General features: G+C 30.8%; 3 protein-coding genes across 3 annotated transcripts; all 3 read left to right on the top strand.

Moving 5' to 3' along the window:
- The first annotated feature begins 16,076 nt into the window (after positions 1–16,076).
- LOC142359711 (UDP-glucose 4-epimerase-like) lies at positions 16,077–17,277 on the top strand. Its single transcript, XM_075412156.1, is given in 4 exon segments — positions 16,077–16,538; positions 16,540–17,043; positions 17,045–17,165; positions 17,168–17,277. Coding segments are annotated over 4 exon segments (1,197 nt in total).
- Positions 17,278–18,993: 1,716 nt separating this feature from the next.
- Positions 18,994–20,111, top strand: LOC142359710 (UDP-2,3-diacetamido-2,3-dideoxy-D-glucuronate 2-epimerase-like). Its single transcript, XM_075412155.1, is given in 2 exon segments — positions 18,994–19,810; positions 19,813–20,111. Coding segments are annotated over 2 exon segments (1,116 nt in total).
- Positions 20,112–20,447: 336 nt separating this feature from the next.
- On the top strand, positions 20,448–24,692 carry LOC142359709 (glutamine--fructose-6-phosphate aminotransferase [isomerizing]-like; the record flags this gene model as incomplete). Its single annotated transcript, XM_075412154.1, has 3 exons — positions 20,448–20,560; positions 20,617–20,771; positions 23,350–24,692. Coding segments are annotated over exons 1-3 (1,611 nt in total), but the record flags the coding sequence as incomplete, so codon positions are not given.
- Between the last annotated feature and the right edge of the window lie 232 nt (positions 24,693–24,924).

The raw sequence follows: 24,924 nt of genomic DNA, 5'->3' as shown, positions 1-24,924 counted from the left end.
TTCCTGAAACTGTCGCTAATTCAACTGGAAAATCTACTACTGCTGTTTTAGCAAAAACTAAAAAAGCTAAAACACCTGGAAAATATGAAGTATTCCCTGAAATTGGCGGATATAAATATCGCTTAAAAGCAAATAATGGACAAATATTATTAGTAAGTAATGTTTATACAACTAGCGATGGGGCTATTAAAGGTATTGATACTTTAAAGAAAAATATCTCTGGTGGTATAGCTAGAATTATTATTGATAAAAATGGCTATGCTCAATTTAGATTATTTAACCCAACTGATACTAGAATGATTGGCGTTGGCGAAATATATAAAAATGAAGATAGTGCCAAAAGCGCATTAACCTCCTTACAACGTTTCTTCGCTCATGCTCCTATAGTTACTTAGATGAACTTCCTGAAGGAGAAAGAAGAGAATGGGAAATTAAAGACTTAGGAAAAGCTTCCTATTCTAGAGAAGGTAAGATGGAACTTTATCTAGATGATGAAGGAAAAGTTAGAGGAAGATTAGTTGCGCCTAATGGAGAAGTATTACTCGTCACTAATTCCTATTCTTCTATCGACGGATTTTATTCTGGACTTTCTAACATCAAAAAAGCGGTTAAAGCAGGTAATTTAACTATTGCTAAAGATAAGATGGGCCGCTTCCAATATAGAGTCTACGCCGAAAATAAAGCTATTCTAGTTATGAGTGAAGTTTACGCTTCTAAAGATGGCGCTTTGTCTGCTTGTAAATCTATGAGAAATTATCTTTCTTATGCCAAAAAGATTAATCTAACTGGTCTAGAAGAAGAAAATAAAAAGAACTTCGGAGCAGAGGCTGAATAAGTAAATAGTTACATTTAGTTTTATAATTAAGATGTATTAAGTTTATTTATGAAAGAATTTCATTTTAAGACACATCAAAAAATCTATTTATTCTTTAAAAGAGTTATAGACATATTTGGTTCTTTAATTGGAATTCTTTTTTGTAGTGTTTTGCTTTGGTGGTGGGTTGCTATAACTATCAAGCTTACTTCTAAAGGACCAATTCTATTTAAACATGAAAGATTAGGAAAAAATAAGAATGTGTTTAAGTTAATTAAATTTAGATCTATGAGAATAGACGCTCCAGATAAGCCACCTTCAGAAATGAGTAAAGAAGAACATGAATCTTATAAATATGGCTTTGGTAATTTTTTAAGAAAAAGTTCGATAGACGAAACTCCTCAATTATTAAATATATTTGTAGGGCAAATGTCTTTTATAGGTCCTCGTCCAGGTGCAGCACATAATGAAAAAGAATTAGTTATATTAAGAGAATCTTATGTTCCTAATGCTTATTTAGTAAAGCCCGGAATTGGAGGCTTAGCGCAAGTAAAAATGCATAGAGGACATAACCCTGCTGATAAAGCTAAATATGATAGCGAATACGTTACTAAGATTTCCTTTTCTCTAGACTTTAAAATATTCTTCACCTGTTTCTTATTGCTACTAGGTATTGGCAGGAAAAATTGGGGGGGGGATTAACTCTAAAGAGTTCTTTCTTTCCTTTGGAGGTAATTTACTATGGCAGTAAATAGCCTCAGAAAGAAACAAAAAATATACCTCTTCTTTAAGAGGTGTATTGATATTATTGGATCTTTAGTAGGGATAATTTTTTTTTGGCCTATTAGTGTGGTGGTGGGTTGCTATAACTATTAAGCTTACTTCTAAAGGACCAATATTTTTTAAGCAAACTAGATTGGGTAAAAACGATAAGCCTTTTACTGTAATTAAATTTCGTTCAATGAGAATTGATGTTAATCCCAATATGAATAGTGAGACTATTGGCGATAGTAAAAAATATACCTATAAATTTGGTAACTTCTTAAGAAAGACTTCTTTAGACGAAACTCCTCAATTATTAAATATATTTGTAGGGCAAATGTCATTTATCGGTCCTAGACCATTAATTGATGTTGGAGCGGACATAGAAACAATAGAAATAAGAAGAGCTAATGGGGCTAATCAAATTAGACCCGGATTATCTGGCTTAGCTCAGGTATCAGGAAGAACTAATGTAACTCCGCATGATAAAGGAATACTTGATGGAGAATATATAAAGAGATTATGTTTCGGCACCGATTTTGTTATTTTCTTCAAGACTATTGGAAAAGCGTTTCTCCGTAGAGATATAAATAAGAAATAAAAAAGGCAAATTAAAAATTTAAGCAGTCTCTTATTTAATAGAATGCTTGTTTGATTATTGCAATGTTTTTCTTTTTTTAGGTTAAGTGACAATTTAATTACATAAAAATTCTTTTATTAGATGATAACGTGGAAATTTAAACTTTATTATGCAATGAACCTGTCAATATTTGCATTTTGTTCTTCTTTTATGTTTAATATTGAATATAGGAAAAGACATTGCGAGAATCTTTGACAATTTCATCGCAAAGTAAGTTTGGGTTGTCTCTTCCAGACGATTTAGGTCAGATTATTGGTACTAATCTGACTTTTCTTTTATCGATTCTTTTGCCGTGAATAGCTTTCATAAATTCGGGCCCGAATTTTCTTAGCATCAGATCATATGGAGCTGCATCATTTAATTCTTTTCTAACATAAGAATTTATGTGATTAAACATGTCATCAACTTGATTTTGAGTTAAGGAATCAAAGCTTTTTCCTTTTGGAAGAACATAACGAATAAGTTCATGGTTTCTTTCACAATGTGGCTTATCACTAGATTTATAAGGTCTAGTGTAGAAAACTCTTCCAACATATTCTTCTACTTTATAGAAGCTATCGAACTCAGTTCCATTATCAGACAAATTAATAGCGAAAGCTTTTTTAGCTAAAGAACCAACTCTTTTAAATAAAGTAATCAATGCTCTAGCAGCTGATTTAGCGTTCCCTTTAAGATAAAGAATTCCAAATTGATATCTAGTCTTAACAAAAGTAATTGTTAGAATTGCTTTCTTATCAGTTAGCTTTCCTATAACAGAATCATATTGAACAACAGAATAAGATTTGTGCTTGCTAGAATATCTAAGAAAATCTCGATAAGTTCTATTTTCCAGAACAGCAATGTTTCTTTTTCTTTGAGTAGTTTCTACTTCAGGTAAATCATGACGTAAACTTGGATAACGTCTTAATTCGCTTGGCCCAGCTTTAATTTCTTTTCTATAAATTAATCTTCTTATAGTTCTTTCTGAACAAATTAACCATAAAACAGGATTCACCTTATAAGCGTGATGGATACTTTGTCCATTTCTTATTGCAGGAGTCATGATTTCATCTATCTTGTTAACCTGTTCCGGAGATAAATGAGTTTTTCTTCTAGATTCAGTTAAATTAAGATGAGACTTTTGAATTGCTTGAGTGTAACTATAGAAAACCTTTTTATAAGGACAATAAGCTTTCTTTGTGCATTTATTACAAACTACTAATTTTCTTAGTAACCTGCATTTATGATCAGAAATAGGGAAGTAATAGATTTCTCTATATACAGTTGAATAACTAACTTTTAAAGTGAGGGCGATTTCTTTTATCTTCTTACCGTTTGCAAGCATAGCATGAATATCTAATCTATCGTCGTCACTTAGTCGATGATATTTTTTCTTACTGGCCATAATTATTTAGCCTCCTTATTTTTCTTAGCCAGGAAGAGACATAAAAATTTTCGTATAAGTTTTATTAATTATCTATGTTTTCTTATTTATGCGATGAGATTGTCAATTAACATTGTTTAGAAAGAGCTAAATTATTGAACAAAATATTGAATGATATGATAATATGGTTTTATGAATATTGATTTACATTGTCACACAAAAAAAACAAAAAAGGCGATCCTGAGACAAGAAACATAAAATCCGTCGATGATTTTTTAAATAGATTAAACAATAAAAATGTTGCAATTTGTGCAATAACAAATCATAACGAATTTGATTTCTTGCAATATTCTGAAATTGTTAAAGAAAATGAGAGAAGGCAATTTAAAACCATTCTTATCCCAGGCGTTGAATTAGATGTTTTTTCTGAAGTTGACAATTCCAAAGGGCACCTTATCGTTATTATTGACCCAAAATATGTAGAAAAATTTGATCAAAAAATTAAAGAATTGCGAAGTGATAAAAGTGCTGATGATTTTTGCATTAGTATTAAAGATGTTTGTGAATCATTTTGTGGCATGGATCCTGTTTTTATAGCACATTATGGAAAAAGGCCTCAATTAAGTGAAATCGGCATAAATGAATTAAAAGAAAAAGCTAATACTGAATTGATTTATATGGAACCTTCAAATCTAAGATCTGCAGCCATTTATGCAGCCCATAAAATGCCTTCTATCGTAGGATCGGATGTTAAAGATTGGGAAAATTATGAAAAATGTGAGCTTCCTGAATTAAAAATGGAAATAGATTCATATGCAAATTTTCGAAGGCTTATTAGCAAAGATAATAATTTTATAAAAACTTTTCTTAATCGCAAGAGTTGCAAAAAAATTGTTATTAAAATATCAGATAGTCAACCAGTTGATTTAAAAATATTCAACGATGTCAATATCATTTTTGGAGGAAAAGGAACTGGAAAAAGCGAGATTCTTAAGGAAATTGGAAAACAACTTGACAGTAGTGAAGGCACTACTAGTTATAAATTATATGTGGCGAAAGATGCTGAAAACGATTATAAAGAAATGGTGAGATATAAGAGTGAAGAAGATTATTTTAGCAAATTAAACATAGATAGCCAAAAATAAAAGAGTCGTTTAAATATTTAATTTCATGGCAAAAAGCAAAAATAACGCCATTTAAAGACTTTGTTTTTTACTTCCAAAACAAACAATATAGAGGTAAAAAATTTGTATTCAAAGACATCGAATTTTCCGATTCCCTCTCATTAAGTAAATGCAAAGAAACTTATACAAAAAATGAAAACGATTTTAAAAATCTTGCCTCTAACATTTCTGCCATTTTGTCTAATCGATTGGCGCTTCAAGCATTTGAACAAAATTCAGAACTAAAAGAGAATCTGATATTTCTATTTGAAAAGAGTTTTCTAATCTTGAAAAAAAGCTTTTGCAAATATATGTCATTCAAGATGAAAGATGATTTTTTAGTATATATGAAGAGACTTTACGCAAACAAAACAGGGGATCCAGCTAAGCCTAATAGCGTTTCTCTTTTTGAAACCTATCTTGCTATGAAAAAAGCTCAAGAAAAAATATTACATATTGTAAATGATTTAGAAACAAAATCTTGTTCTTATGATCAATATATTGGTGAAATTATTGGAAAAGGAAGAATTTATTTAAAAACTACAATCTCTCTTAAACCATCCACATCCAGAAATGCTAAATATCCAAAAGGAAAAAATAAATCAGATATAAAAGAATTGATTGGAAAACTGAAAGATGCCTTGCAAAATAAGCTTAATAAAGACTTCGTTGGCAATATCTTAAAAATTAAACAGCTAATTTCTGAAAAAGATTTCTCTTCTTAAAAGATTTTATAATGTTATTTTAGAAACATACAACGACAATGATGAACAATATGATCCATCTAGTGGAGAGATAGCTCAAATAATGATAAGCCATATTTTTTACGGGGAAGACGCGGAAATATATATTATGGATGAACCAGAAAGAAGCGTTGGTGCAGAATTTGTTAATGAAATTATTGTGCCCAACGTTAAACAACTTGCAAAGAATAACAAAACCATTATCATTGCCACTCACGATGCAAATTTAGCAATTAGAACCATTCCATTAAGTGCCGTTTATCGTATTGAGAATAACAAAAATTATATTACATACCAAGGAAGCGCTTTATTAGATTTTATGATAAATGTTTTGAACGAAACTGACAAAATACTTTTTGCAGATGCTTGCGTAAAAACTTTAGAAGGTGGAAGAGAAGCCTTCAATGAAAGGGAAAAAGTTTATGGTGAAGGATAAAAAGATTATTATTGCCAAGCTTGAAAAAAACGATGATTTAAATGGATCGGCGCGACTTTTATTTTTATTTTCAAACAACATTCTGACGATAGATTTTGAGAGCGATGACAAAAGTCAGATAGAAGAAATTTTCTATAAAGTTATTGAATTGTCATTCGATTATGATGTTGAAATTAAATTTGATGCTTCCGAATACGACAAGCAAGATTTGTATTTTGAGATTTCACAAGAATATATCAATTTACTAAATAACGATTTGAAAAAAATTCAAGAAGATATTAAAAAAATCCCAACGATTGAAGTTGATTGAGATTTATATAAAAAATAGAATGTTTATGAAGAAAATTTTACATATATTAGGGAATTTGAATAATGGCGGAGTCCAATCATTTGTTATGAATCACTATCGTTTGATCGATAAAGAAAAATATCAATTTGATTTTATTGTACAAACAAAAGAGATTGGAGTTTTTGAAAAAGAGATAGAAAGTTTTGGCGGTAGAGTATATCATTTGTCACCATTTCTTAAAGATAAAAAAAGTTTTAGCAAAGAAATGACTGAAATTTTAAAAGAAAATAATTATTATGCTGCTCATTGCCATTTAAATTTTGCATCAGCAATACCCATTAAAATTGCTGCTAAAAATCACATTTACCTTAGAATTAGTCATTCACACGCCGCTTATGATGCTAGTGGGCTAAAAGCAAAGATAGGCCGTTTTTTTGCCCGCGAATCAATTTTAAAAAACGCAAATTGCTTAATTGCGTGTTCTCAGACAGCTTCAAATTGGCTTTTTGGTGACAAAAACAAAGCTTTTATTTGCCCAAACGGAATCGATTTACAAACCTTTATATATAAAAGTGAAGAAAGAAATAATATTCGCAACCAATTACATATCGATGAAAAAACTAAATTATTCATTAATGTTGCAAATTTATCAAAAGTTAAGAATCAAGAAAATTTAATAAAAGGATTTGCTCAAGCTTTGCAAAAAGATGTGAATTTTAATGCTAAATTAATTATTGTTGGTGGAGGCAGTGAAGAAAACAATCTTAAACAATTAATTAGTATGAATAATCTTAACGATAAGGTATTGTTACTAGGGAAAAGAAATGATGTAGCCAATCTTTTAAGTGCATCAGATTGTTTCTTTTTGACTTCTCAACATGAAGGGCTAGGAATATCAATAGTGGAAGCACAAGCAAACGGACTACCTTGTTATGTATCTAAAAATATCGATAGATTTGTGGACATATCGGATCATGTCAATTTTATAGATCAAAACAGTTTAGAATCGATTTGTGATGCTTTTCTAAAAGCAAAAGCGGATAATAGATTTGATTTTAATAATTATGATTCTATTTTTGATGTGCATAATTCGATTAAGATATTAGAAGAAGTTTATGAAGGCAAATATATTAATAATATTTAATTATCAAAGAGAGGTTCCTCCTTATTTAAAAAATGAATTACAAGGGGGTTCTAAAATTTTTGATCGTGTGATTTATGTTTCGCCTAAGCTTTATAATGACAATAGAGCAGAAGTCGCTGCCGAGCATGTTGAATTTATAATTGGAACAAAAAAAGATGAACGTCTTTCCTTTTTTAAAGCATGTTTTAAATCCCTTTTTGGAAAAATTGGTAAAGAAAATAAAAAAATATCGAAGGAAGCTCGTATTTGGAAAAAAGGTTCTTTTAGGGAACAAACAATCGAAATATATGAACGGATTATACTCACGAGACTTGCTAAAAAAATCAAATTTTGCGACGATGATAATGTAGTTGCATTAGGAGCATGGTTCAATGCTAGTGCGTTAGCTGCTGCAACTTTTAAAAACAAAAATGTAAATATTTATAGGACATCATTTGCTCACTCTTTTGAAATAGATTCGACAAAGTCGAATTTTATAGGGCAACACTTTGATGTATTTAAGTATGATAAACTCGATGCTGTTTATTATATTTCTTCTACAATGATGAAAATCTACAAAACATATCTTGAGCAACATAAGATTGCCATTGAAAGTTTTAATAGGAAAAGCTTTATAAGATATTTAGGATGTTACGGCTCGAACAAACTTGTATTGAGCAAGAACAATAACGAGAGGTTATTTGTTGTTTCCTGTTCCAATGTTGTTTCAGTTAAAAATATTGAACGCATCATAGAAATTTTGTCTTTAACAACTTCAAAAATTCATTGGATTCATTTAGGCGGATCTAATGATTTAGATTATTTCGAAAAAATTAAGAAGAGTGCTAGCGATAAATTAAAAAACACCGGTGTTGAATTTGAATTTATAGGGAGACTTCCTAACCAAGAAGTATTAAAATTCTACGAAAATAATCAAGTAGATTTATTTTTAAATACTAGTTTTAGCGAAGGCCTTCCTGTCTCCATTATGGAAGCAACATCATTTTCAATTCCAATAATAGCCACTGATGTTGGAGGCACTAGAGAAATTGTTAATAACGGCAACGGATTATTAATCACAAAAGATTTGACGAATAATGATATTGCTAAATTCGTTGATAATTTTGCTGCATTGAGCGTAGAAGAAAAAAACAAATATAGAAAAGCTGCTTTTGAAACCTGGGAGAATCAATTTAATTTTGAAAAGAATGCTAAGGATTTTTATCAAAATCTTTTGGAAGAATCTAAAAAAAAGAATAAACAATAATTTTAATCTCTTTAAACATTTGAACAATATTACATTTTGTTTTATAGTGTTTTCGCATTCAGTGGAGGGGTAATTTTATGAAAATTAATGTGATTGGTTTAGGATATATTGGCTTGCCTACAGCATTAATGTTTGCTGCAAATGGATTTGATGTGGTTGGAACAGATTACAATGAAGAAGTTGTTAAAACACTCAAATCAGGGGAAGTTACATTTAAAGAAAAAGGGTTGTTTGAATTATATAATGATGCTAGAAAGAAAATAGTTTTTACTAACGAATATGTTGCTGCAGATGTGTATATTGTCGCAGTTGCTACTCCATATGATGAAATAACTAAAAAAGTAGATTCTACCTATGTTGAAAATGCGACAAAAAGTGTTTTGAATGTTTGCAAAAAAGGATCAATTATTGTTATTGAATCAACAATTTCTCCAGGAACTATAGCTAATAAAGTTGAGCCATTAATTCTTGAAAGCGGATTCAAACTCAATGATGATGTTTTTCTTGTGCATGCACCCGAAAGAATTATTCCCGGAAATATGATTTATGAATTAAAACATAACTCTAGAACAATTGGTTCTGATAACAAAGAGGCAGGGAAGAAGATTGCTGATATTTATTCTAAAATTACTGATGGCCAAGTGGTTGTAACTGATATTAGGAGCGCCGAAATGACAAAAGTAATAGAGAACACTTTTAGAGCAGTTAACATTGCTTTTGCCAATGAATTAGCCAAAATATGTGAACTCGAAGGGTTGGATGTTTACGAAATTATTAGAATTTGCAATATGCATCCAAGAGTGAATATCTTAAATCCTGGACCAGGTGTTGGAGGGCACTGTATTTCTGTAGATCCTTGGTTTATTGTCGGGGGACTATCCTTTAGATGCGAAGTTAATTGGAACTGCTATGCAAACTAATGCCGATATGCCTGAATATGTTCTTAATAAAATTTACAAAATTGCTAAAGAAAACGGTATCCAAAATAATCGTATTGGATTATATGGTTTAACTTATAAAGAAAACGTTGATGATGTTAGAGAAAGTCCAACGCTGCAATTGTTGGACAAACAAAAGAGACATTTAGGAGAACCATTAAAGGTCTATGATCCTTTTATCGAAAAAGATATTGTAGAAAATCAATATCATAGTCTTAATGAATTTTTATCTAATGTTGATTTTGTTATAATTATGGTTAAGCATGACGAGATTAAAAACAATCAAGCATTATTAAAGAGTAAGATAGTCTTTGATACTCAAAATTGTTTGAAGGAAATTAAAACAATCAAACTATAGTATGAAATTATTTAACAAAATAAAACCAAAAGATGAAAATCTCTATGTTGATACATCGACAAAAAAAGTGGGATGGTCAATTTTGGATGTTTTCGTTTTGCCATCCGTAGATGGTATGTTTTATTAATTGGATTTGCTTTGGGAGTAACAATAAGTGTTGTTTATTGCACTTTTGTTTATAAGATTGATTATTATGCTTCCGGAGCGCTAGGATTTACTGAAGACGTGCATGATTCCTTTTATACGACAGTTAAACAAAGAATAAAATCTGATGAAACAGCAAATGATGTTCAAGAACTATTAGCTGAGAAATCAACTACTCATAACAATGGTGATGCTATCACTTATAAAGAAGTGAAAGAAGGAATTGACATAAGCTATTCTTCTTATTCTTTGCTTATCGGTGTTGAATTTTCAAATTATGATATGTCAATTGTGGCAGATGTGGTTAACGCCACATTGGATTATATATACAATTATTATGTCAATAATACCGAAGAATCTCTAAAAATAGGAAAATACATCTATGTAGATAATTATGCATATAATTATTATGAAGGTATAAACTCTAGACCATTCTATTATGTGTGCAGCATATTTGGCTGTAGTTTAATTGGGCTATTTGTTGCCGCAGTTATTGATTTCAATGATAAAAAAGTTTATAGGGTTAATCAGTTTAATAACACGAATACTGTCATTTATTCTTGCCGTATAAACAGAAAGAGAACAAATAAAGAAGAGGAAATTAAAGCATCTCTTAATGAATGCTCTAATTATTTACCTCTAAAATGCCTGAATCTAAGAATACAAATATTGCATGTTTTAATAATGAAAAAAAATTAGACGATGTTTTTAATGCTGGCGAACAAATTTTCGTTTCTAATTGCAGTAATATTGGAAAGTTTGCTGACAATGTTGCTAAAACTGATAGTAATAATTCCTGTTTTGTTATTGTGGCGGAATATGGAGTAACACTTAAAAAAGATGTGGATGTTGCTACAGATATAATTAATAATCGTTTTGGAGATAATAGAGAAAACATTGCCATTGTATTCTTAAATTAATTATGAAAAGAAAATATTAATGATTATTGGAACTAGACCAGAAGCCATAAAAATGGCTCCTTTGGCCTTAGCTATTAAAGAGTCAAAAAAATTAGAATTATTTTTATGCATAACTGGTCAGCATGCCGATATGGTAAAAAATGTTTTATCTGTTTTTAACTTAGAAGCTGATTTTGATTTAAATATTATGAAAGAAAAACAAACTTTGTTTGATGTCACTGTTTCGGTTCTGAACAAGATTCAACCTGTAATCAATCAAATTCATCCAGATTTAATTCTTGTTCACGGCGACACCAGCACAACATTTTCTGGTGCACTGGCTGCTTTTTATTCAAATATTCCAGTTGGTCACATAGAAGCGGGGCTTAGAACTTACAATATGTTTGAACCATATCCCGAAGAATTTAATAGAAATGTCGTTTCTTTAATTGCGAAATACAATTTTTGTCCCACTGAAAAGGCAAAAAATAATCTTATAAAAGAGGGAAGAGATAAGACTTCCAAAATTATAGTTACTGTAATACCGGCATAGATGCTTTGAAATATACAAAAAATGAAGATGTCAATAAGGATTTAGTTAAATGGATAGGAAAAGATAAACTAATCCTTTTAACAGCACATAGAAGAGAAAATTTAGGTTGTCTCGAAGGTATGCTTACTGGCATTCGAACATTTTTAGAAAATAATATGGGTTTTAAATTAGTTTATGCTGCTCATCCCAATCCGGTAGTTCAACATGCTGCACATAAAGTGTTTGATGATGTTACAAATGCCAAAATAGTTCCGCCATTAGATTTAGTGGAATTCCATAATTTGATTAGAATCTCTTATTTAATTTTGACAGACTCTGGCGGAATACAAGAAGAAGCGCCATATTTTGGTGTTCCTGTTTTAGTAATGAGAAATGTTACAGAAAGACCAGAAGGTGTTGAGGCTGGGACACTAAAACTTATCGGAAACAATGGAAAACAAATTTGTAATGAAATAGAATTAGTTGCTAATCACAATGATATTTATAGCAAAATGGCTAGAGCTAAAAATCCTTTTGGTGATGGTAATGCATCTGAAAGAATTGTTGCTTTTTTGGAAAACGAACTATGAAAATTTTGCACTGGGATATATTATTTCATCCTTCACTAGGATATCAATTAAATACTTTAAGCAAATATGAAGCTTTGCTTGGTAATGATGTGACAATTTTTGCTGGACAAAATCCTGAAAAATTTTTGAGTATGTTTAACTCCAAAGATTCTTTTGGAAACATGGAAGATTTAGATAATGCCTGGAAAAACAAATATCGTGTTGCCATAAAAGATATCCCATAAAAAAGTCTACTATTTTTAAATCTCGCCTTGTAGCAAAAGGATCATATATTAAGGATGCTAAGAAATTAAAACCAGATATTATATTTGTTCATGGATGTGATACTTTTACAGCAATGAAATTCATGAAGAAATATAAGTATCTCGGGGTGCCTCTCATTTTTGATATTCATTCTTTAGATATGTCATCTAAGAGTAAATTAAGAAAATGGTTTTGGAAATACTACAAAGCAAAATATACAAAACTAATTAAGAAAAATAAGTGGGTAGTTATCAAACCACAGGATGATGACTACGCAAATAAGAGATTAGGCATACCAAAAGAACTCACACCATTTATTTCTTTTGGAAGTGATTTAGAATTGTTTAAAAAAGACTTGAATTTAAGATTTGAATTTAGAAAAAAACTAAATATACCTAATGATGCTGATGTTTGTTTATATTGTGGCAAATTGAATAAAGCAAAAGGAATTGATATTTTGCTTAATGCCTTAAAAAATCATAAATTTGATGATAATACCTATTTCTTATTGGTCGGCAATTTGCTAGGTGAATACGGCCAAGAAATAAACACGGAAATAGAAATGTGTGAAAATCACATCATTCGTATAGATGCAGTTCCATACATTGAATTAACAAAAATTTATAATTGTGCTGATGTAGCTATTTTTCCAAAGCAGTGCAGCTTAAGCTTTTATGATGTACAAGCTTGTGGATTGCCAGTTATTTTTGAAGATAGTGATATCAATAAAACGCGTTCAAAATATGGTACGACATTGCTTTTTGCTGAGGGGGATTACAATGATCTTGCTTTAAAAATTGAAGAGTTCCTTTCTTATGATAAGCAAAAAAGAGAACAACTTGCAGAGCAATGTATTGAATATATTTCTAGAGATTACAACTACGAAGATATTGCAAAAGAGTATTTGAAAATTATGGAGGCAGAATGGCAGCGGCAGAAGAGTTAATGTTATCTACTCCACAAGTTCAAAATATTAAGTTATTCAAAAACAAAGAACTTAAATTTAATTTTCAATTTTTGATTTCATTGTTGTAGGAATATTTGTTTTTTTATATGCGTTTGAAAATTATTTTCCTTCAATTATTAATGGATCAACAAAATACCTTATGCTAGCCATTGCTGGTATTCACCTTATTTATGATTTGTTTAGAAGAACGATTTATCCAACATGGTATGGGTTTGCTTTATTGTTATGGCTTGCTGTGAAAATGCTCTCTATTTTTTGGGGTGGATACAATAGTGTTATTGCGTCACATTTTATCTCTCAAATAGGTTTGGTAGTTTTTTTACTGCCGTTTTCTTTTCATAAGTATGAGAAAAAAGATATTGATAAACTATTATTAATTGTTTGGTGTGTGACATTACTTTTTTGTTTAATGTCATTATTTTTCTCTAAACCGTATTTATATGTAAATCAGACAAGAAGAGTTTTAACTCTTTTTGGCAAACAAGGCGATCCTAATAACTGCGCAGCCTTTGCAGTTATGTGTTTTGCTATCTCTTCTTATTACATTTTTTATAACTATAAAAATCTACATAAATTTACCCTTATTGTATTCATTATTGCTGGAATATTATCTTTAGTTGTAGTTGGATTTACAGGATCTAGAGGAGGGCTTGTAAGTGCTGTTGCTGTTTTTATATTTGCGTTATTTGCCCATAAGCATAAAAGAAAATATACATTGCTAATTAAAATAGGTGTTTGCGTTTGTTTGACTATTATAGCAATTGGCGTCGCATATATTGTTCTTCCAGCTGCAACATTCCAACGCTTATTCACTGGTTATGGAAGTGGAAGCTCTAGAACATATCTTTGGAAACTAGCATTTGAATATTTTACAACAAATCCTTTGTTTGGCACTGGTTGGGGCACCGAGACGTTTTTGGGAAAACTATCACCTGAAGCTGTTCATAATACTTTTATTAATATGCTTACAGAGAATGGTATTATTGGATTTTCACTATTTATGTCACTTGCTGGATACACACTTTACAAATCCATTAAAGCTAGAGATCCTCGGGTGATGTTAATTTTGCTAGGCGGTTGGGGTCCATGCTTTTTCATTGACGCTATCAACAAAAGAATATTTTGTTTACCAATTATGCTCTGCTTAATGATTTGCACCTCGTATGAAAGAGGAAAAGTAATAGTGGATCAAAATGTTCAGGTTGTTGAACAAAAACCAATTGCAAAAAAATCAAAGGATAAAATTGTTCAGATAGTTTACTTTTAGCATTTGCAAAAGTTCTTACTATTTGTATTAGTTTAGTATCTACAAAGTGTCTTTCTACTCAGTTGTCACTTTATGATTATGGTACATATTCTAGTGCATTGACTGTTCTTAGTGTTTTGAATAGCTTAACAATATGCGGAATGACAGATGCTGTAATATATTTTTCCAATTCAATAAGCGATAAAACAAAAAGAGAAAAGTACATCAATACAATATTTTTCTTATCAATGTTTATTTCTTTAACAATTGGTCTTATAACTGTTATTTTGGCACGGCCAATTAGCATGTATTACAATAACGAAGATTTAACAAAGTTAATTCTTATAATTGCCTTCCAGCCGTTGTTTGAAAATTATTGTGCAATGATTATTCCTCTTTATATTTCTGCAGGAAAGGCTCGTTGGCTTTCTTTAAGAAATTTAATTGTTTCGACAATACGTTTAATCATTATTGTTATTAGTATATTTGTTTTGGACAACATAGCTTTTATATTGCTGTTTTCATTCTTAACAATTATCATTCAAACTCTATTATTTTTCTCTTGGTATAAGAAAGTTGATTATTCTATTTGTCCATTCGTATTTGAAAAAGAAGCAATAAAACCTATCTTAAAATTTGCTTTGCCTATGGCGTTATATGTCATGATAACTGCCTTATTAAGAGAATCGGATAAAATATTTTTGGGTTATTTTCTTTCTACAGAAGACCTTGCAATTTATACAAATGCGGCAAAAATGCTGCCCTTTGATATTGCGGCCGCAGCTCTAGTTAGCGTCGTTAATCCGTTAATTTCTAAATTTGTTGCGACTAAAGAAAAAAGCAAATTAGAAAAACTGCTTAAAATTATTTGTCGTTATCTTTCTTTACAACGATTATTTTGACAAGCGGAGCATTAATTTGTTCCAAAGATTTAATGTTATTCCTATATGATGAAAAATATTTGTCAGGTTTAAACATATTTAGAATCTATATTATTTGTGAAATGTTTAAATTTATTAATCTTAGTATTATTTTAGCTTCAAAGCATAGAACAAAAGAACTAACAATCGCAAGCGCCTGTGCTTTGGTTCTTAATGTAGGATTAAATTTTGTCTTTTATTATTTCTTTGGTGCACTTGGCTGTGCAATTGCGACTCTTATCGTAACTATATTGCTTACCACATATATTGTTATAAGATCATGTATTATTACTGAGATGAATTTGCACATATTCTAGATTTGAAAGCATGTGGGCTTTTAATTATTGCTATCGTAGCAATTGGAGTAGGCTTATATTTTGCTTTACCATATCTTGCAAACTTTATTTCCAATGACATGATTAGGCTACTCGTAGAATATGGCGTTTATTGCATAGTTCTTGTTGGTATTGGAGGATATTTCATGTTCAAATATTTCAAGAATTTAAATACTTTCTCTTACAGCAATAGTGAAAAGTCTGTTACTAATGACAGTCAAGAAAGCAATAACTAGTATGATATTGATATATAATTTTTTAGTAATAAAATAAAAGTGTCAAAATGGCACTCAGGAGATAAATTATGACACTTAAAAAATTAAGAATAAAAGGCAATATAACACAAGAAGAAGCTGCAAATATTGTAGGAATCCCTTTGCGCACATATAAAAGATATGAATCGGAAGAAGCAGATACTCAATCTTTTAAATATCAACAAATGTATAGTATCCTTCAAGGCCAACTTGGCATTTCTGAAGATGAAATATTGCTTGATGGTAAAATCCTTTTAATTACTGGTGGCACCGGTTCTTTCGGCCACGCGGTGGTGGATCGTTTCTTAGACACAAACATTAAAGAAATACGTATATTATCTCGCGATGAAAAGAAACAAGATGATATGCGCAAAGAATATCATAACGATAAATTAAAGTTCTATATTGGTGATGTTAGAGACTATAACTCCATTAGAGGAGCGTTTAAAGGAGTGGACTATGTTTTTAGTGCGGCAGCACTTAAACAAGTTCCATCCTGTGAATTCTATCCAATTGGAAGCAGTTAAAACTAATGTTATAGGATCTGATAATGTCATCACTGCCTGTGTAGAAAATCATGTAAAAAAAGCTGTGTTTCTATCTACTGATAAAGCAGCATACCCTATTAACGCGATGGGCATCTCTAAAGCCTTAATGGAGAAGAATGTTATTGCAAGATCTCGCCAACTCTTATTAGGAGATACAGTGTTATGCTTAACCCGTTATGGAAATGTAATGGCGTCCAGAGGTTCTGTCATCCCATTATTCCTTCAACAAATAAAAGAGGGCAAACCAATTACAATTACTAATCCTGAAATGACTAGATTTATGATGACTCTTGATGATGCAGTAGATTTAGTATTGTATGCTTTTGAGCATGCAGAACAAGGGGATTTGTTCGTACAGAAAGCACCTGCTGCAACAATAGATACACTTGCTAAAGCAGTAATAAATCTAACAGGATCTAAAACTGGTATTGAATATATTGGAACTAGACATGGCGAGAAACTATTTGAAAACGCTTGTAACATCAGAAGAAATGGTACGAGCGGAAGATATGGGTAACTTCTTTAGAATCCATGCGGATAATAGAGATTTAAATTATGATAAGTACTTCTCTAAAGGCAGTAGAAAGCTAACTTAAGTGAACCATATACATCTCATAATACTGGTAGATTAGATGTTAAAGGTATGGAAGAGTTACTTAAGAAATTAGAACTCTTTGGTGGTCCAGTAAAACAACATGATTAAATAAAGGTGAAATCTATGATTAAGAGCAAAAAAGATTTAAAAATATATTTATTAGAAGATAGAAAGGCAATTTGTATAGGCCAAAATGCTGAAAAGACATTTAAAAAAATGAAACAACGCCCTAAACATTTTTCTTACATCCGAAAATATCAAGTTTTGATGAGAAAATATGAATACCATCTAAATAATAACCACAAAATAAGAGAAGCCTACTATCATTATCGTTATTTTAAAATGGGAATAAAATTAGGATTTTCGATTCCGCCAAATACATTTGGCCCGGGGTTTACTTATACCCCATTATGGAACGATTGCAGTAGGCCTTGCAAAGGTTGGAAAAAATTGTCGCATTCACCAAGGCGTGACAATTGGCTCTCGGAATAACGAGGGTATAAGCCCTACAATTGGAGATAATGTTGTTATTGGTGCTAACGCTTCAATAATTGGCAATATAAAGATTGCTGATAATTGCGTTATAGCCGCTGGTGCTGTTGTGGTTAAAGACATTACCACCCCCGGAACTACGTGGGGGGTTCCTGCTAAACAAATTTCAAATAATTCATCGAAAGGAATGTTATCTCCATTGTTAGATATAGATTACAATTAATATAGGATTATGAAGATTTTAGTAACAGGTTCATCTGGTTTTATAGGCAAAAACCTTTGTTTATGGCTTAAAACGCCCACCACGAAGTGTTAGCTTATGATAAGGACAATTCTCCTTCCGAACTTAAAACACTCGTCGGTGAGGCTGATTTTATTGTCCATCTTGCAGGAGTTAATAGACCATTAACACCTGAAGAGTTTATAGATGGTAATGTTAATTTTTCCAAACAATTAATAGATATTATCAGAGATAGTGGCAACAAATCCCTATAATCGTCTCTAGTTCAACCCAAGCAGAACTTGATAATGAATATGGTAAATCCAAACTTCAAATGGAGAATTTGTTTAGAAAATCAGGATTAGCAACATATATCTATAGATTAAATAATGTATTTGGTAAGTGGTGTAGACCTAACTATAACTCAGTAGTAGCAACTTTTTGTTTTAATATTGCTAATGGATTAGATATATCAATAAGTGATCCTGAGAATGCAGTTACCTTTGTATATATAGACGATATATGTAAAGAATTTGTTAATTTGATTGAAGGGAATATACAAAGAAATACCAATGATATTAACAAAGTCTTACCAACATATACCGTCACATTGGGTAAACTTGCGGAATTGTTATATAAATTTAAAGACTCTAGAGAAGATATATCTACCCCATCATCATTGGATGAATTTGAAAAGAAACTATATGCAACATATCTAAGTTATTTACCTGAGAATAGTTTTTCATATGAACTTAAGATGAATGTAGATCAGAGAGGTTCGTTTACTGAATTCTTAAGAACGGAAAATAATGGACAAATAAGTGTTAATATAGCACATCCTGGAATTACCAAAGGCAACCATTATCACAACACCAAAAACGAGAAGTTTTTAGTGGTTTCAGGAAAATGTTCCATAAAATTAGAAAAGTAAATACAACAGAAGTTATTGAATATATAGTATCAGGAGATAAATTAGAGGTTGTGGATATCCCTGTAGGATATACACATAGTAATCACTAATATTGGAGATACTGATAGTGTTACCATTATGTGGGCTTCTGAATTGTTTGATCCTGAAAATCCTGATACATATTATGAAGAGGTAGAGTTACATGAGTAAAAAAATTAAATTAGTAACAATATTAGGTACTAGACCAGAAATAATTAGATTAAGCGAAGTTATAAAAAGATGTGATAAAGAATTTGATCATATCTTAGTGCATACTGGTCAAAACTATGATTATGAACTTAATCAAATCTTCTTTGAAGAACTAGGTTTAAGGGCGCCTGATTACTATCTCAATTGTGTAGGAGCAGACCTAGGAGAGACAATTGGCAACGCGATTGCGAAATCCTACAAGCTCTTAAAAGAACTTAAACCTGATGCAGTATTGATATTAGGCGATACCAACAGTGCACTTTGTGCTATCTCTGCGAAACGTTTAAAACTACCTATTTTCCATATGGAAGCAGGTAATAGATGCGGAGATTGGAATGTACCAGAAACAATAAACAGAAAAATAGTAGATCATATAAGTGATATTAATCTCCCTTACACTCAACATGCATATGACAATTTAATGAAAGAAGGTATTGAACCTGAATATACATTTATAACAGGTTCTCCTATGTTAGAAGTACTAAACACTAATAACGATAAGATCGAATCATCTAAAGTATTAGAAGAATTAAACTTAGAAAAAGGCAAATATATTGTTGTCTCATCGCATAGAGAAGAGAACATAGATATAGAGAAGAACTTTAATCAATTAATGCCTGCAATAAATGCAGTAGCGGAGAAATATAAAGTTCCTGTTATATTCTCTACTCACCCAAGAACAAGAAAGAAACTAGAAGAACGTGGATTTAAGATGCATCCACTTGTGAGAAACTTAAAACCATTAGGATTCTTAGAATATGTAAAACTACAAGAAAACGCATGTTTGTTCTTTCTGATAGCGGGACACTAACAGAAGAATCGTGGATGAGGCATTTTCCTGCGGTTTTAATAAGAACATCTACTGAAAGACCTGAAGGCGTAGAAGCAGGTTCTATTGTAGTATCAGGTATAGACAAAGATGACATTATGTTAGCGATTGATACCGAGTTAATACGATATCAATTTGCTAGTACACCAGAGCATTATGATATTAATGATGTTTCTAATAGAGTAGTTAATATCATCAAGAAATACATTGATGTGGTTAATATAGAGATTTGGAAGAAATAAATGAAAATATTAATAGTTTCACAAAGATATTGGCCAGAGAACTTTTCTATTACCGATATAGCAGAAGAACTAGTTAAAAGAGGCAATGAAGTTACTGTGCTAACAGGACTTCCAAATTACCCACAGGGCTATATTTATGATGGCTATAAATCTAAAGATAAACTAAATGAAACACATAATGGTGTGAATATTATTAGAGTTAAGGAACATCCTAGAAAAACAGGAGCATTTCATCGTGTGTGGAATTATTATAGTTTTTCTCATAAAGGAAAAAAGAAAGCAGCAAAATTAGATAAAGATTTTGATGTAGTTTTAGTTAATGAATTATCACCGATAATGTCTGCAAATCCAGGAATTAAATATGCCAAGAAGCATAATAAACCAATAATTATGTACGAGATGGATCTTTGGCCTGAAAGTTTATTAGCAGGTGGCATCAAGAAAGATTCGTTTGTCTATAACCATTATAAAAAACATCAGCAAAAATATATTCTTCAATTGATAGAATTTTAGTTTCTACTAAAGAGCACATTGAATATATTAAAGTTTTGCCGAAATGCAAAGAACTATCTATTGAATGGCTGCCTCAATACGCCGAAGATTATTTCAAACCAATAAAAACGGAGAAACATGACGATAAATTTCATATACTCTTTGCAGGTAATATTGGCAAAGCTCAAAACCTAGATTTAATTATTGACGTAGCTGATGTTCTTCAAAAAAATGAAACAAATATTACTTTTGATATTTACGGTGATGGCAGTGAAAAGATTAATCTCGTAACAAAGCAAAAAGTCTAAAATTAGATAACGTTGTTTTTCATGGAGTTGTATCTAAACAAGATATGCCAGAAATTATTTCTAAATCAGATGCTTGCTTAGTAACATTAGAAGATTCGAGTTATACAAGATTAACAATTCCTGGAAAAGTTCAAACTTATATGGCATGTGGCAAGCCAATTATTAGCGTGGCTAATGGCGCTACAAATAATCTTGTTGTTGAAAGTAAAACAGGATTAGCAATTACTTCTTTAAAAGCGGAAGATATTGCTGATGAAATAGTAAATTTCTCAAAAATGAACATAGATAGTTTTGCTGTTAATGCTTCTAGATATTTTAAAGATAATTTTTCTAGAGAACTTTTTTTTGATATACTCGTTAATAACATAGAAAACCTTTTAAAGAAATAATTTTTAAATTATGAAAATAGCGATTATTAACTCCGTTTGTGGTGTTGGAAGTACTGGAAAAATTTGTACAACGCTTGCCAAGAATTTTCTAGAAGCAGGACACGAATGTAAGATTTTTTATGGTCGCGGACAATATGACGATTCAAAAGATAACTTCCAAGCAGTTAGATTTTGTAGTCAAATGTCATTTTATATGCATGCACTAGAAGCAAGATTAACTGACTCAGTTGGTCTACATTCTAATCACGCTACCAGTAAACTGGTTGGTATGCTAAAAGAATATAATCCGGATGTGATAATGCTTCATAATATCCATGGATATTATTTAAATATTAAAATTTTATTGATTATCTAAACAAATGTGGCAAAAAAATTATCTGGGTTTTGCATGACTGTTGGGCTTTTACTGGTCATTGTGCTTACTTTTCATTTAGAAAATGTAATAAATGGCAGAACAAATGCAATAATTGCGCTTGCAAAAAAGATTATCCAAAATCAATTTTATTTGACAAATCTAAACGCAATTTTAAATTAAAAGGAGAATTGTTTGCTAATACACCAAATATGACTATTGTGACACCATCTCAATGGCTAAGTGATTTAGTTGGCCTATCTTTTTTAAAAAATCATGAAAGAGCAGTTATTCATAATGGTATCGATTTAAAAACAGCAGAAAATATAGATGTTATATCTAAATACAATTTAGAGAAAGATAAAAAGATTGTGTTATGCTCCGCTTTTGTTTGGGATGAAAGAAAAGGACTTAAAGATCTAGCAAAGCTTTCAAACATTCTTGATTTAAACGAATATCAATTAGTGGTTGTTGGCAAAATAAAGGATAAGAAAGAGGCTAAAAAACGCGGCAAAAAAGCACATTTCATTGGCCTTGTTGATAATATAGATATGCTTGCATTGTTTAAAGAAGCGTTTGTTTTCTTTAATCCTACTTATGAGGATAATTTTCCACTGTTAACATAGAATCGCTTTCCCAAGGTACACCGGTCATTGCATATGATACTGGTGGTTGTAAAGAAGTTGTTGATAATACAATTGGGGCAATCCTTAAACAAGGCGAAGTAGACAAGATTCCTAGTTTATTATCTGCAATTTCTTAAATAAAAGCATTCGTGACAATTGTATTAATCATTCAAGACAATTTTCTTGTACTGCAATGGCTCAAAAATACTTAGAATTATTAGAAAAATAATATAGATTTTGAATTTAATGCTTGTATACAATATGCAAAAAACATACAAATGTTATAAAACCTGTCTTTACGCGACTCTAAAGATGAAGAAAATATGGTTGTTGTCAAAATAGCCACTATTAACTCAAACACATTCTCTAGTTGTTCTAGTTTAGAAACAATTTTTATTTGCCCAGGACTATGAGAAATATTAAGTAGAACTTTTAATGGCTGTTCTTCTTTAACTAATTTATATTCTTATTCCGAAGCTAGTTCAGTTATTGTCTCCAATAGTGGTGGTCTAAACGAAGGTTTATCCGATGACTTTAAGATATATGTAATAGAAAAAATACTTACACGGGTTACCTAACTGATTACTTCTGGGGATATTATTCATCTTTATTTAATACATTTAGTTACTAATATTTATTTTTTTTAAGTTATGTTAAAGGCTAAGCAATAATAAAATTAGACGCTAAGTATCAAAGGTTGAATATTAGAGTCAATACACTTTACTTTTGTTAAAAACAAATAGTAATATATTCGAGCAAATATTATGTGTGGAATTGTTGGGGGAGCAGGAAACATAGATTATAGACGTTTCCTAGTAGATGGACTTAAAAGCCTAGAATATAGAGGATATGACTCAGCTGGTGTTTCTTATTTTCTTGATGGAAAAATAATAACTAAAAAAATAAAAGGTACAGTAGAAGTGTTAGACGCTGAATTACCCGAATTCAGCGGGGCTAGTGCAGGTATAGGCCACACTAGATGGGCAACTCATGGTCAGCCTAATGCAGTGAACGCTCATCCTCATACCTCAAATAGAGGTTTATTCACGATTGTTCATAATGGCGTAATAGAAAACTACTCTGCAATTAAATCTCAATTAAAAGCGAGAAAGTTTACTTTTAAATCCGCGACTGATACAGAAGTAATCGCTAATTGTTTAGAACGTTATTATTTAAGAAGTGACTCAGTTCTTGAAGCAATAGAAGAAACTATAGATATATTAGAAGGCTCCTTTGCTTGTGGAATACTATTTGCTAACGAACCTAATCGTGTTTATTTCATGAAGAAAGCTAGTCCTTTATTAATTGGTCTAAACCATAAAACATCTTATATTGGTTCTTCTCCTGCACCTATTATTAAATTAGTAGATAAGTTTATTGATTTAAATGATGGAGATTATGGCTTTATCGAAGGCAATAAAGCGTCTATATTCAATAAAGGCAAAAAAGTAGAACCTAAATTTACTAATTATGATGTAGATAGCTATGATTCTAATCTATATGGCTATGATCATTACATGCTTAAAGAAATAGAAGAAATACCAAGTTGTATTAGAAACTTAGTAGATAACTATTATTCTGATAATGAATTTAAGTTTAACGATGAATTAATAGAATCAATTAAGAATGCAGATGAAGTGCATTTATTAGGATGTGGTTCTTCTTTCTATGCTGCTAAAGTAGGAGTAAAGTTCTTAAGACAAAAAGGTATTAAAGCCTACGCCTCAATTGCAAGCGAATACGCCTATGATCCATATAATCTAAACAAAAAGAGTTTTTATATATTAATATCTCAATCAGGAGAAACAGCAGATTTAATTCATTGCCAAAAGCTAATTGAAAATGCTGGGTGCAAGACTTTAGCGGTAGTGAACTCTAAAGGTTCTACATTAGATAGAAAGTGCACGTTTACCTGTTTACTTTATTGTGGCTTAGAAGTAGCAGTTGCCTCTACTAAATCATTTGTATCTCAAGTTGTTTTACTTGGGTTACTTGCTAGTAGAATAGCAAATAAAAAAGTTAATGATTTAGTAGATACAAGAGAAATACTAGATGCTATATATGACGTATTAGCAAGAAAGAATGAAATAAAAGCTTTAGCGGAAAAATACAAAGAACATAAAACAGCGTTTTTCATTGGTAGAGGTTTTGATTATTTAATTGCTCTAGAAGGTACATTGAAACTAAAAGAAATAGGATATGTATTTGCTGAGTGTTACCAAGCTGGTGAACTTAAGCATGGTCCTATAGCGTTAATAGAAAATGGTACTTTAGTTGTTGCCTTAGTTGGTGATTCTTCAGTTGCAAGTAATACACGTAATAACATTGAAGAATTAGCGGCAAGAAACGCGAATATTGTTGTTTTCTCCACTAAAAACAACTCTAGAAGTGGAGATGCATTTGTTACTAAAGCAGTAAAGAACTATTTATCTATATTCCCCTTAACTGTTTTAGTGCAATTATTTGCCTATTACATTGCATTAGAAAAAGACTTACCAATAGATAAACCACGTAACTTGGCTAAGTCAGTTACAGTTGAATAATTTATTATCTACGCATAAAAAATGGCATTGCTCTTTTTTCTTACTAATTTACTTTATAAATAAATAATTTATAATTTCTTTTAATTGCTTATGGATAACTTTA

Source organism: Opisthocomus hoazin, unplaced genomic scaffold, assembly GCF_030867145.1.
Source record: "Opisthocomus hoazin isolate bOpiHoa1 unplaced genomic scaffold, bOpiHoa1.hap1 HAP1_SCAFFOLD_280, whole genome shotgun sequence".
Lineage (NCBI taxonomy): Eukaryota > Metazoa > Chordata > Aves > Opisthocomiformes > Opisthocomidae > Opisthocomus > Opisthocomus hoazin.
Note: the sequence above shows the minus strand (reverse complement) of the source record. Positions and strands in the feature narration are given on the sequence as shown.